The 14,685-nt window shown below is 38.7% G+C and overlaps 1 protein-coding gene across 12 annotated transcripts in view; it reads left to right on the forward strand.

Moving 5' to 3' along the window:
• LOC122559001 (voltage-dependent L-type calcium channel subunit alpha-1D-like) overlaps positions 1 to 14,685 on the forward strand; it is a 617,537-nt gene that overhangs the window by 414,921 nt on the left and 187,931 nt on the right. For 11 of the 12 annotated variants that reach the window (XM_043708064.1, XM_043708058.1, XM_043708060.1 and 8 more), the window contains exons 28-29: positions 2,478 to 2,636; positions 5,742 to 5,852. In XM_043708064.1, the coding sequence (XP_043563999.1) occupies positions 2,478 to 2,636; positions 5,742 to 5,852 (270 nt within the window). The remainder of the gene's footprint in view (positions 1 to 2,477; positions 2,637 to 5,741; positions 5,853 to 14,685) is intronic. The other variant, XM_043708070.1, reaches the window with a different exon arrangement.

A 14,685-nucleotide genomic window follows, 5' to 3' on the forward strand; every position in this document is an offset into this window, starting at 1 on the left:
GTATTAACTGTGTTTCTCACAATGACCATTATGAGGTGCACATTTCTCTATAGGTTCCCATCAATTACAGAAGTGCATTTCATTCTGAAGAGTAAGACTTCTTGTTAATTTGTTATTTACCCCGTCAAAATATTTTAAGAAGGTAACCTAGACTCTAACTTTTTCTCATTTTAAAGGCAGATAATCCAGGTGTGATACAGAATTTATTTAATCACTACAGTTGAAATACAAACAAAATAAAATGGAATTAAAAATAACTTAACTATTGGAAAACAGCTCGGAACACCCCTTGGCAAAAGATAAATTCAAACACAAGTTCTTACAGGCAGGAGAGATTTCAGACAGAAAAGTCAGTCAAGAATTATCTGCTGAAGCTGGGAACTTTTCTCTGGACTGCAGCAGTTTCTCTGCTACAGCTAAACCAGCAGCTTCTCATTGTTACAAACTCAACCAAACTAGAAAAAGCCTGAACTAGGATAACTGGCCACTCCCCCGCCATTGTTAAAGTAGACATTTTGGCACCTCTGCCTTTACGACCTCTCTTGAAGAAAACCAAGGACAAAATAACCTTTTAATGTGATAGCATCATCGCAAATTTTACTTAGGGTCATAGAAGTGTACAGCACAGAAACAGATCCTTCGGTCCAACCCGTCCATGCCACTAGATATCCCAACCCAATCTAGTCCCACCTGCCAGCACCCAGCCCATATCCCTCCAAATCCTTCCTATTCATATATCCATCCAAATGCCTTTTAAATGTTGCAATTGTACTAGCCTCCACCACTTCCTCTGGCAGCTCATTCCATACATATACCACCCTCTGCGTGAAAAAGTTGTCCTGTAAGTCTCTTTTATATCTTTCCCCTCTCACCCTAAACCTATGTCCTCTAGTTCTGGACTCCCTGACCCCAGGGAAATGACTTTGTCTATTTATCCTATCCATGCCCCTCATGATTTTGTAAACCTCTATAAGTCATCCCTCAGCCTCCGACGCTCCAGGGAAAACAGCCCTAGCCTGTTCAGCCTCTCCCTATAGCTCAAATCCTCCAACTCTGGCAATATCCATGTAAATCTTTTCTGAACCCTTTCAAGTTTCACAACATCTTTCTGATAGGAAGGAGACCAGAATTGCATGCAATATTCCAACAGTGGCCTAACCAATGTCATGTACAGCCACAACATGGCCTCCCAACTCCTGTACTCAATACTCTGATCAATGAGGGAAGGCATACCTAACGCTTCCTTCACTCTGCTGTCTACCTGCGACTCCACTTTCAATGAGCTATGAACCTGCACTCCAAGGTCTCTTTGTTCAGCAACACTCCCTCAGATCTTATCATTAAGTGTATTATCCAGCAATTTCACAGCCTACCTCCTTAAAGTCATTTATTTAGTATTTGAATTGCAAAATCAGGAATGTAACAATGTTGGATCATAGCTCAAGGTAATCAAACCTATAGTGGCTTGTTTGAAAAATTCCATGTACTGTATATCAACAGTGTTAACTCATATTTACAAATCAAATTTAAAAAAAATATATAAATGAAACAGCATTTTGTTACAAATCATAAAATGAAGGGCAAGAGTTTAACTTTGATCACTGGGGTAAACTGGGAGGACTAAATAAGCTATTGTTGTATGAGCTATAATCTGATGGTTAAAGTCATTTGCCCCAGTGAATTTGAGTTCCAGGCCTGTATGTCATTTTGATTGGCTTGCTGTAATTGGATGATTTATTTTTATTTGTGAAATACCTTGAGACATACTTCTACATTAAATTTGTTGCATTAATTCAAAATGTTGTTTGTAGAGAGAAAGCCTGACACAAACTGAGTTGATACATCGTTTTTACTAATCATGTGATGGGACAATGAATGTGAACTAGACTGCTGAGCCCAGACAATCTGGTTATTAAAATTAAATAAAATAAAATAACAACTATTCAAGTACACTTACTCACATGACTTTGTGTATCAACATACATATATACCAAAGGAATGAAATGTTTGATGGCAAGAGACTCCTTATCAAAGTATGAAAATTGCATTCAATTTCTAAAACGTTATTGGGACTATAAAATTGCACAGGGATAGATTCATGAGGTTGATGTTTGCTGAAATGGACAGAAATGCAGAAGCTGATGTGTTCATGTTTGATGAGATGCATTGAAGTGAATGGGGTAAAATTGTTTATATCACGCTGAGTGGACAGTAGTGAATTGACAAATATTTTAAACATGGCTGCAAGATCAATCATTTACTATTGCCCATTTAATGCTATTGACGAAGACCATTTTTACCTCCAATATTTTTGAGGCCATGGAAATGAAAACCAGGTGATTAGTATTTTATTCAAGGTTATTTTTATTAAGTTATAATAGGTTACTTAGAAAGTATTCTTCGTTTATGGATTCTTACTGATGACGCTGGTCATGTCATCCTGTTTGATCACTGGAAACCTTCTTTTGTTTCCTTAGAGGCAATGTGTAGAATATGCTCTGAAGGCCAGGCCACTTCGCAGATACATCCCAAAGAACCCCTACCAGTATAAGTTTTGGTATGTGGTAAACTCAACTGGGTTTGAATACATCATGTTTGTCCTCATCATGTTGAACACGCTTTGCTTGGCTGTACAGGTAGGAAGAATGTTAATAAATACAACTAAAGCTAGATATAAGATTAACAGTTCTAATTTATACAGAGTTTTGCAAATATATTTTTTTATAAATTATGCTTAAGAAAATTTTTTGTATTGTTTATTTAATTAATTTAAAGATCTGGCCTGTGAACCCAAAAATGGGTGCTGAGATAACGGTGAAGGATTATTTCATGGTCATTGCTTCTAACAAGAGTGCACATAAGTCTTTGTACTGCCTACTAAATTAAGTGATGGCGGCACATAGCCAATATTAATTGTTTCGTTGAATGACTGTATGGCTCTGTCGGATCATGAGAGAACAGTGCAAATTAAAAGTAGTCTTCAATAATTGAAGGGATATGCATTTTGGCTGGACGAGGTGCAGTAAGTCATTCTAGAATTGAGTTTGATATCGGAAACTCTTAATTGTCTGGTCCACGGACTGAGAGCAGACTCAACGATTTTCCAATGCTAGGCTTGGCACTTGAAGCTATGTTGCAGAAGGTTGAGAGCAAGCAGAGAGATGTTACCCACCAATGCCTAGTCAGTAGGCCCTTCAGGAGTTGGACCAAATAGCCCAGAAGGCAATGACAGCAAACCATCTCTGAAGACCTGAATACAGTGCTGCTAAAAATCTAATGACCTCACACAAGTAGTCAAGATCAATTAATATCTTCAAATGTCATATACCATCAGCTTCATACACTGTTCAGTGCTCAATGATCCCATCATTCACCTGCCAAGAATCTTAATCAACACTTATTGACACTTCTCCATTCTTGCAAGACAAGGCACTGCTTAACCAGGAGCAATGGGGTCTGACAGTTGAGAGATGTGCACAGCTGCATGCCTTAAACCAGATGCAGGAGATGAGGTTGTTACCAGCAGGAAGGTTGAAACTAATGAGATTGAAAATCCTCCTATCCAGCCTTCTTTCACACATTTCATTTCCTCCCTATCTGATTTGCAAGCTGGTGATGGTGGTAGCATGCAACTCCTATTTTAACCCCAATCCTCATGATATCCTTATCCTTTTTCTTTTCTTCATTCCATTACCTAAGAATTGTACACTGAAATAAAAATAAAATACTGCAGATGCTGGAATTCTGAGCTAGAAAAATATTCTGGAGAAATTTAGTAGGTTTGGCAGCATCTGTGGAGAGAAAATAGAGATAACACTTCAAAATGGAGATGGCACAACAGGCTGTCACATCATGACTGGCCAAGTTACTTGGCATAAATCTGCATGATACTCTGTTCGTGGTTGCATACTGATAATTGAGGGAGTAATATGCCTTCTGCCTGTGGTACATTTCTAGGCAGCCCTTCTTAATTTTGGAGCCTGATGTATCTCAGGATTTATATACTGTGCCTGCAAAGTGTCTTGTGTGCAAACAATAGTGCCCTGCATGGGAAAACTGCAATTATGAAGCTGTGCTTGTTGTGTTTGCTTCTTTCTGGAAAGAGAAAGAGATGCATGTAATTTTCTTGCAAGTTAGCATCTCAGTGACCTACCTTATGATGCAATGTACGACATTCTGGGAGATGCTACAAGTGTCACCTATTACAGCCAAGTTGATGTTCTACGCATAAAACACTCATCACCACAATCAGAGGCAATGCCATCTTTGCCCTGTTCTTAAATTGCAGTTACGTTGCAGAAGTTTGATGATTTCAAAGGTAAGTTTTATAAAGTAGAGACATTTGACATATTGTTTTTTGCTGAGTTCCAGGGAGGGAATTGCTCCCTGAATACTCATGGTGTTTATGAACATCTCCTCCCTGTTCCAACAGCATGTCCTGCTTTGTGTCACAATTGCTTATTCCCTCGGTCTTACTAATGTCTGAAGTGAATGCATTTCATGACACCCTTGACTGAGATTAAGTGATTCATTTTTGAAATAAGGATAAAGGTCTTCTGCAAATACTTATTCACATTTATATAGTTGTAGCAATACAAGGTATATCTCAATCAGTAACTACGCTGAAAGTACTCTCTAATCCTTTTACTGGCATTGGTGGGGATGCTACTTTGCTGCTGAATGTATTTTCTACCATGCGAGGGATGTTACCTTGAAGAGCTCCAAAATAGCACAAAGGTGTCAAAATCATATTGCATGCTGACTGACATTAAAATCTTCCTGCTCTACTTGCTTCTGACAGACAGTCCCTACATAGCACTAAGATTTATCCAAAATGGCAACCTGCACAGCTTACAGCAGAACTATGTGTGTGCTTTATCATTTTGGAAATGAAATGACATTCATTGTAACATAATGCTGAGCACTCAGAAACCGAGTTTCACAGTCTGAACATTGTTTAGTGATATTTTATTAGTTCTGTGGCCTAATATTGATTTCTGCTTTATATTAACCAATACATTATTTGATTTTGAAAGCCAAAGTAATCCTGAAGTGGTGCATGCTTTCTTGTTAGGTGGTGATATTTTATATATTATTTAACCATTATAATTTTCTTCACAAAATAGCATTCTTAACCAATGTAGAATATTTAAGACAATGCTTAAATATGTTTTTTGAGTAAGTTGTGATAAGAGGAGAAACAATCGTATAGTTTTTATGACACTTGCTCAGAGATTACTTGCCTTGGAATATTCCATAGACAGGATACAGTATAGAAAAGCCACTGGCTAGCAACTGGACAATGTGAGAAAAATTCCGATTAGATTGGAGAAGAATGTTAATTTCTGACTTGAAAGTTGCAGTGATGTCAATGCTGTCACTCAAGTCAGAATTTTATCAGAGAGAATCTTTTCAAAAAATGGTGGCAGGTGCAATTATGCTAGAGAAAGATTATTGGAGCGTATCCAACTCCTCCCGGTTTCTCAGAGTGGATGTAAAATAAGGCTTAAGTCCTGGACTTAGGTGTTGAGGGAGGAATCCTGAAAATGTAATCTATACTGCTGGCTCGGTTTGAGATGTAAGATTTTGAAAACAAAAGGCCCAACTATCACACACCACAAATAAACTCTGCGGCAAAATTGTTTTATGATCAAGAACTTAGCTCACAGTGCAAACCATAAACAGAAAAGAATTGCATGTAATTTTGTAATCATGTGAAGCATTGTTGTCTCTATTTTTAGCACTATGAACAATCTCCATTTTTCAACTACACAATGGATATCCTCAACATGGTCTTCACTGCCGTGTTTACTGTTGAGATGGTTTTGAAGCTTATAGCTTTTAAGCCAATGGTAAGCACCTTTTATATTCTAATATATTACATGAAAAGTACCAGAAATCTACATCAGTAAATACACTCTCAATTTTTTACATATTTGTATTTTCTTGGGAGGTATTGTGTTCATGGATTTTTAATTTAATTTGGAGCAAGTGTGAGCATACGAGTGATATGCAGACATGCACGTTGACATAATTTTCACAATCAAAGACAGCTATGATATCTACAAGATTCAACATCCATTTGAGAAACCCAATTTACAATATGTTTGAGAGCAGATTCATCAGGGGTGCTTTTATTTAAAAGCTATGTCTACAGCCAATCAAAGAATTGTTGAATTTATTTTAGTATTTCCAATTAAAGACCGATACTTGGACCACTGTCTGCCTCTATGTAACCTATTAATGCCTTTGGCTTGAAACAGCAGCTAAAAATACATATATGACAGAATTTCCCATTTGATGAATGTAAATATAAAGATATGGAGGAGCAATAACTTGCCTTTCACACCTAAATTTTTGTTTTCCCATTGCTTTAGTTCTTGGTGTGCATAGACACCTAAGACAGATTTTAATTTTTAGGCATATCATGTGTAAGAATAAATAAAGTTTGAAGCAATCAGGTATCCAGGTTTAACCTGTTATTTACACAAAATTGGTCTCACATTGCAGTCAAAAAACTGTGGCTGTTATCAATTTCTTACAATTACTAGAATTTGTTGTTCGGATTTCCAGTTTGAGATTTAAGTTGACATAACTCAATAAACCTGTCCACCAAGACAATTTTGAAGTCAATGTTTGATATGAAAACACTGATAAAGACACCGTAGTAAAAACATGTGCTAAGTATATACCTAATTATCTTATACTTTCCATTTTAAATTTGTGCTGAGGCTTTTTTCTCTATAGCACATGACATCTTGGAAAATTCTGAATGCGAATGTCGTATTGATGACTATGTTATGACATTACAAGAAATTATGCTTCAAGCCATTGCCTATGTCATGCCAACTGTTCCTGGGATCCTGTGTCCTTCTGTCCTGTTTTGTTCAGGAAAACAGTGCACACTAAAGAGCAATGTTTAACCATCCTAACAAAATCATGTCCATCCTAACAAATGATGCCCAAATTTTCTGCATCAAGACTGATTTGATTGTCATTGCCACTTAGGCTGAACAAGAACAGTGCTGATGAGCTAGCAGTGGTGTCATTTTCATTGAATGATGAGAGTGAATATTTTTCTTAAAGATCTTCTGCAAGCATTTGTTTGACTTTGACTGTTGGACCAACTTAATAACACTTTTACTTAATAAGCTAAGAATAATCTGGACATATTTCGGTTGATGTTCCAACATGGAAGATTCTGGCTAACCTGAAACAAATTGACCTGTGTCAATTTCTAGTGCTTGTACAGTGATAGAGCACAGGATTTGAAGTGCCTTATTAGGAGGTATCAAGATGTCTCTTGTCTGCTTACAGGTCAATCTTTCCGATCAGATTCTTGAGTGTAGTGGAGTAGGAATTTCTTTTGCATTAAAGGAAAGAAAATTTGTGTACATGTCAGGAGCTAAATACCCTGAAGTCTATGTCTGACGAGGTGGTGGCATAGTGGTAATTCATAATAGTCTAGTAAATCAGAGACCTCGAATATAGTTCTGGGAACATGTTTGAATTCTATGATGGCTAATGGTAATGGGCAGTTGAGAAGCTGATACTCAAAATATTTCTTCTCTGAGAGTGTTACTATTAGTTACTCTAGCTGGAAATATGTATTTTTTTTAACTATTTAGGTTTTCATATTAAGGGATTATTTTGTTGGCATTATTACTTCACTAGCTGTATCGTTCTAATAAGTCCCTCATCAAATCTTTAGGTAATTTCTCCATTTATGTCATACAGTGCTATAATTTTATGGCTAAATGTGCCATTCCAGGAAATTCCAGCCAGACACTTTTATTTTAACCCAGTTATACATGATAATTGTTCAATCTGTTGAGTAACAATAAAACCCTTATCAACAGCATTGTTGAATAATGCTCAAGTTTACTCTGAATATTATCATTTATAGTGTAACTTAGAACTGTTAACACGACATAAATATAATGCAAAAGATGGTAAAAATATATGCCATGAATCAAACTGGAAATCCTAGCAAGTATTCACTTTTAACCAAAAGATTTTATCCATCACATGGCCAAGTGTTTTGGGACAGAACCCCATGTGTTAATTTCCTTATGCAAATTCACTCATTTTTAGAGCAAACTGTAAAATCAGATGTTTGTCTGTTTTCAGCCAATGTTTGAAGCTGTCATCAAATAATATAGAATATTCAAATGAGAATGTAGTTTTTCTGTCTCGCACGAGTTCAGAAAAGAAATTGTGTGTAAAAGATGTACTTAGAGGCCAGTAAACATAAATTTGCCCTATTTCCCACCTTGCCCTTGAAAATAAATACTGTGCAGTTATTGTTGGAATTTCTCTTGTCGTATAATTATGGTATTAAAGTATAAAATATGAATTTCATGAATTCAAGTGGTGAAATGAGAATTTGCACATTACGTCTACCAGCATAAGGCAATATTTTATGAGATTCAGATATGATGGGTTGATCAACCTTCTTCTGTATCATAGCAGAACATGCAATTTTGTGCTATATTAGAAGGTGAAATTTGCAAACTTGATTTGGATACTATTTACTGTTAATTTCCATCAAAAAAGTTTTTCAATTATCTAATATTATGAATTAATTGAACAGCTAATTATGGAGCAATCTAAATTATTTCAGTTATTAGAAATATATCTAAAACTTTGCATATAGTCTGCACTACTCATTATGTGATGTAAATGAGTAATGTGTAGCTGTATTACACGTTTCATGCAGCAATATTACCCTCATGTATATGTCTCACCTTGCTATTATCCTGAAACATTCCTATTTCTTTCACTTCAAGAGTCACTTAAGCAAGATTGGTGCTCAAAATAAGTGAGATTTTTATTTAGTTGCCTCTGAGAATTTCTACCTTTCTCCAAGTGGGAGGTGCTGTTTTTCACAGTGTGATCTGTTTTGGCAATGAAGATATGAGTTCTCAGAGATTACTGTACTAATTTCATAAGATGCTATTCCCTCCCACCATACTGCTTGCTTTTAACAGCTCATAATCCTTCCTCTACAATGATTTCCTTAATCTTAAAACCTGAGTTCCAAGACCCTGAACTTAAAAAACCAATGTTACTCCATTTGTATCATGTTATGTAATTTTAAAACCTTAATATTTTGACCCAATAGTGAATATAAGTATTATCTGTTTTCACTGGATCTAAATTTCCCATTGACTTATTAATTTCAGCTTTAAATTAACAATTTACTGTATTTAAAATTCCACACAAGTACAAATACAAACATGTTTTAATGATTTCACTAAATTCCATTCATATGAAACTGACTGTAATTGTCTAAATAAGCAAGGTAAACAATTGCACAGATTTATAGCAATAATTGATGAAGATAATTAACTTTTAATCATTGTTGAACTCACTGACTTTCACTGAATGGGCATGTTAAATGTGAGCCTAACCCATGAGTATCATTTGATTCCAAAAGAGTAAGGGGCGGTATAGACATGTCCAATTTTGTTTTCAGATAATATCCGTACATATACACTTTTCAGGAAATAATCACTGGCTGCAATTCCAGGGCAGCCTTTTTTCCTCTTCGGAAGCCAGCCTGATTGATGTTACATCTAAGCACAGTCCATTAATCAAGCTTACAACTTTCTAAATCCACATAATGTAGTACTGCACTATGTAATTTATTCACCATAAGAAAAATCATACTTGTACTATCCATTTGGACTTCTTGTAGCCCGCTAGCTCCTCACTTGTAACACTTGGAATATTTTCACTCTAGGAGGTTTGATTTGTGCTTGGTGCATTAATCATGCAGAAATGAGGGTTGCTTTTCTCCTTTACTCAATGCATTTTCAGGGTCCATGTATTCCTGGAGTTTGAATAAATTACAACTAATAGTCAGTTAAGCAGTCAGTCAGAGAGTGGTGCTGTATCACTTGGCTATTTTCAGTGATATGGATATATATCAAAGTTTTCCTATACAAGGTATTCGCTAAAAACGGATACCCGCACAACTTCATCGACAGATGCCTAAGAGAAAGATCACGGAACGAGGACATACCACAACCAAAAGGACTAGCCACACTACCATACATCAGGAGCATCTCGGAACTGACTGCCAGACTACTGCGACCCCTAGGACTCATAACGGCACACAAACCAACAGCCACGCTCAGACAACAACTCACCAGAACGAAGGACCCGATACCCAACATGAGCAAGACGAATGTAGTGTACAAAATACCATGCAAGGACTGCACTAAACACTATATAGGACAAACAGGAAGACAGCTAACAATCCGCATACATGAACATCAACTAGCCACGAAACAACACGACCAGCTATCCTTAGTAGCCACACACGCAGACAACAAGCAACATGAATTCGACTGGGACAACACTACTATCATAGGGCAAGCCAGACAGAGAACAGCCAGGGAATTCCTAGAGGCATGGCATTCATCCACAAACTCCATCAACAAACACATCGACCTGGACCCAATATACCAACCACGACAGCGGACAGCTGAAACTGACAACCGGAAGCGGCAGGGACAGACCACTATAAACACCGGAGGAAACATAAAAGAAGCGCTTCGCAGGAGGCTCCCAAGCACTGATGATGTCGCCTAGCCAGGGGACGAAACGTTTGCAATAAAAACTTCCAGCTCGGCGAACAGAACCGCAACATGGATATATATCGGTTATGCTCCTGATGAATAACGGAGGCCACAGAAAATATTATGATACTGACAAAATCCATGTGATATTCTGGATTATTTGGGAATGTCTCCTCCTTGCTCTGTGCAAATTTGTATGAGATCAATCTCATCTCCATAATCCACTGCCCATTGACTGAAAAATGGAAGATATTTGCTTTGCAGAAAATTCCCAATCTAATTATTGATGATTATTTCAATTAATTTCTACTTATGAGTATAACAGCCATTTTACAGTAATAATTTTGAATCAAATGTGTCTTGAATACTGATTTGAAGTTATTGGCAAAAGAAGTAAAGGACACATGAGAATCCTTTTAATGCAGTGAGTGCTTAAGATATAGATGCCTCCAGATCTGCCCGTACAGCTGGAGTTTGTCTTCAGCATGGTGATTGCCAGTTAATGACATATCATATTGTCATATCACTTCAATTATATTATTTGGGTTCTTTACTTGTGTTCCCCATGAGTTTTACTGTGGCATTTTAATGGTGCTTGCCTCATCTTGGAGCAGCAAGCTGGTAAATTGCATTGAGGTTTGAAGCAATTAAGGAGAATCAACTATCTCAGGATGAAAGCATCATTGCAACTGCCTGGGAATCTTGTGGAAGCCAACATAACTATGTTTTTGCAGTTGCACACCAGATGCACATTGATGAACTGGAAATCCTGTTTGGTTAATAGTCCTATATAATCTGGGATGCCTCAGTATCTCTCTCCATGTTGACCTGCACCTGTTGAAATCTGGACAGAAATGTAAACCTGGAGAACTTTCATTCTAACTGCTTTCATTATAGGTAAATCTGATTAAATTGCTGGGCCTAACAAATAACCTCAGTTACCTTTGTGTATCTCTGTTTGAGCAATCATGCATTTCTCTGAGAGAGCTTTAGAATGATCTAGAGGGAAAGAAGCTGAGAGTGGTGGCAATTTTGGAAACAGGTCCAGGATACCTATAAAGCCATGTCATACCACTGCAGTTGACTCATTAATATATTGAAACTGACCACTCATCTCTCCAGAAGGGGTGATTGACATGCAGCCCAACACACTACAGCTAGATGCAGGATAATCCAACAATCTGACATACTGTTCATTTTCCCTGGCTGCCACCTGTCCCAAATTCAAGCACTACTGCATATTAAAACTCAATCCAATGGTTCAGGAACTGCCATGTCACTATGAAATTGGGTCTAAATTTTCGTCAGGTTTACTGGAATAATTCTGGGGTTGAAGGGCTTATCATTTTGAGGACTCTGTGTCTGTACTCAAACAAGTTTAGAAGCATGAGAGGGGATCTGATTGAAATGCAGAGAATTCTAAGAGGCCTGGAGAGAGTCAAGGTGGAGAAGATGTTTCCACTAATAGGGAAACTAAGATCCAAGGGCACAGCCTCAAAATGATTGGCTGACCCTTTAGAACTGAGATAGGAAAGAATTTCTTCAGCCAGAGGGTCATCAATCTGTGAAACTCATTGCTATAGAGGGCTATGGATGTCAAATCATTGAAACAGAGAAAGGTTCTTGATTGGTAAAGGGATCAAGGGTTATGGGGAGAAAGCAGGAGAATGGAGTTAAGAAACCCATCAGGCACAATCGAAAGGCAGGGCAGACTTGGCGGGCCAAAACGCCTATGTCTCATGGTCTACGGTACTGCTTTCTGTTTTTGAATTTGATACATCCGAAAACGTGTTCAGCAGTGTAAAGAGAGGGGAATGAGCATGTGCATAAGTGCTTTATTGTCCAATCAAGACATTCAGAAATTTACCCTAACCTTGTTTGGTTTGAAATACAATCACTGTACATCACTGAATCCCCACTATCAACATTTTGAGGGTTACCATTGACCAGAAACTCAACTGGGTCCACACATAACACAGTGGTGAAAAGAGTATATCAGAACCTAGGAATACGTGGCAAGTAACTCACCTTCTGACTCCCCAAGCCTGCCCACCATACACAAGACACAAATCAGGATAATGATGAAATACTCCCCACTTGTTTGGATGAGTGCAGCTCCAATAACACTCAGGAAGCTTGATGCCATCCAAGACAAAGTAGCCCGCTTGATTGGCATCACATGCATGAACATCTACTCTCTCCACCACTGATAGTCAATGACAGCAGTATGAGCTTTCTGCAAGGTGAACTTCAGAAATTCATCTGAACCAGCAACTTCCAAACCCATGACCACTTCCCTCTAGAAGGCAAAGGGCAGCAGATACTTGGGAACACCACCACCTGCAATTTACCTTCCAAGCCACTCACCATCCTGACTTGGAAATATGTTGCTGTGCCAAAATCCTGGAGTTCCCTTCCATGGGCACAAGGATTGTTGCGGATCAAGAAGGCAGCTCATCACCACCTTCTCAAGGGTAACTAGGGATGGGCAACGAATACTGGCCATGGTGCTAGCATCCAACGATTGAATAAAATTTGTGCATATGTCACTCCTGGTTTGCCATAGTCATGTGACCTTTACCATGAATCACACCCTGCATCAGCCAATTGGAAGCACTTCAATAAACACTGAATTCTGATCAGACTACTGCCTTGTGAATACAGCTGGTGTCTGAATTAAAGCAAAAATTGATTGTGGAAGAGCTGTTTAAAAAAAAAACACAGATACTGACAGAAAGTCAGATAGATACCAGTGTGTCATGCCTTTCATGACTTTCATAGACCATTGCAAAATGACTCAACATGGCAAATCAGAAATGAAGTCCTCAAATGTAAGGTTGAAATTATGTGATGGGACTACATGTCAAAAAGATAGATTACTCTGCAAGCCCATTGCAATAACGTGATGGAAGATCTGGATTGGAGGTCATAGACAGCAGGCAAAAGCCAAACATCTCAGCCAGAGCAAGTTGAAAGCTTGGAATGGTAACCTTCAATGTGCCAAACGATATTTGTAATGTGTTGCAGCACAGTGAACCATTGACCATGGAAAAGATCCTAGAGAAGTACAGCAAAATGTTTATAGGTTTTCGATGTTTCCTAGTAATGTATAATCTTGAAGTAGGTGAGCATGTGATACCCTATTCAGCATTTGAGGAAAGTTTCAACTGCCTTCAAAGCTAGCCTAACAGAAATGTTGAGAGTGTGGTGCTGAAAAGGCACAGCAGATCAGGCAGCATCTGAGGAGCAGGAGAATCGATATTTAGGGCATAAGCCCTTCATCAGCAATGAGGCTAGTGGGCCGGGGGAGCTCAGAGATAAATGGGAGGGGGATGGGGTTGGTGGGAAGGTAGCTGAGAATGTGATAGGTAAATGAAAGTGAGGGGGAAGATGATATGTCGGAGAGGGGGGTGGAGCGGATAGATAGGCAGGTCAGGAGGGTGGTGCTGAATTGGAGGCTTGGACTGGTATAATGTGGGGGAAGGGGAAATGAGAAAACTGGTGAAATCCACATTTATCACATGTGGTTGCAGGGTCCCAAGGCAGAATATGAGGCTTTCTTCCTCTAGGCGTTGGTTAACTATTTGGCAGTGCAAGCGGCCCAGGACCAGGATGTCCCTGACGGAGTTGAAGGGTTGGTTGGTGCCGGTGTCCCAGAGATGTTCTCTAAATGATCGGCAAGTAAGCGTCCTGACTCTCCGATGTAGAGGATACCACATCAGGTGCAACGGATACAGTAGATGACATTGATGGAAGTACAAGTAAATTTCTGTCCGATGTAGAAGGATCCTTTGGGGCCTTGGGCAGAGGTGAGGTGAGGGGAGTGGTGTGGGCACGGTTTTTCACTTCCTGTGGTGGTAGGGAAAGGTGCCAGGAGTAGGGTGTGTGCTGATGGGGGTGCATGGACCTGATGAGGGAGTTACTGAGGGAACTGTCTCTCCGGAACGCGGATTTGGATGGGGTTTGTTTGTCGGTGGCAGAAGTGGCAGAGGATGACACAATGTATGTGGACGTTGGTGGGGTGGATGTTGAGGACCAGGAGTTCTGTCCTTGTTGCGTTGGGATGGGTGGGGTTCAAGGGTGGTGGTGTGGGAAGTGG

This window comes from Chiloscyllium plagiosum, chromosome 18 (genome assembly GCF_004010195.1).
Source record: "Chiloscyllium plagiosum isolate BGI_BamShark_2017 chromosome 18, ASM401019v2, whole genome shotgun sequence".
NCBI lineage: Eukaryota > Metazoa > Chordata > Chondrichthyes > Orectolobiformes > Hemiscylliidae > Chiloscyllium > Chiloscyllium plagiosum.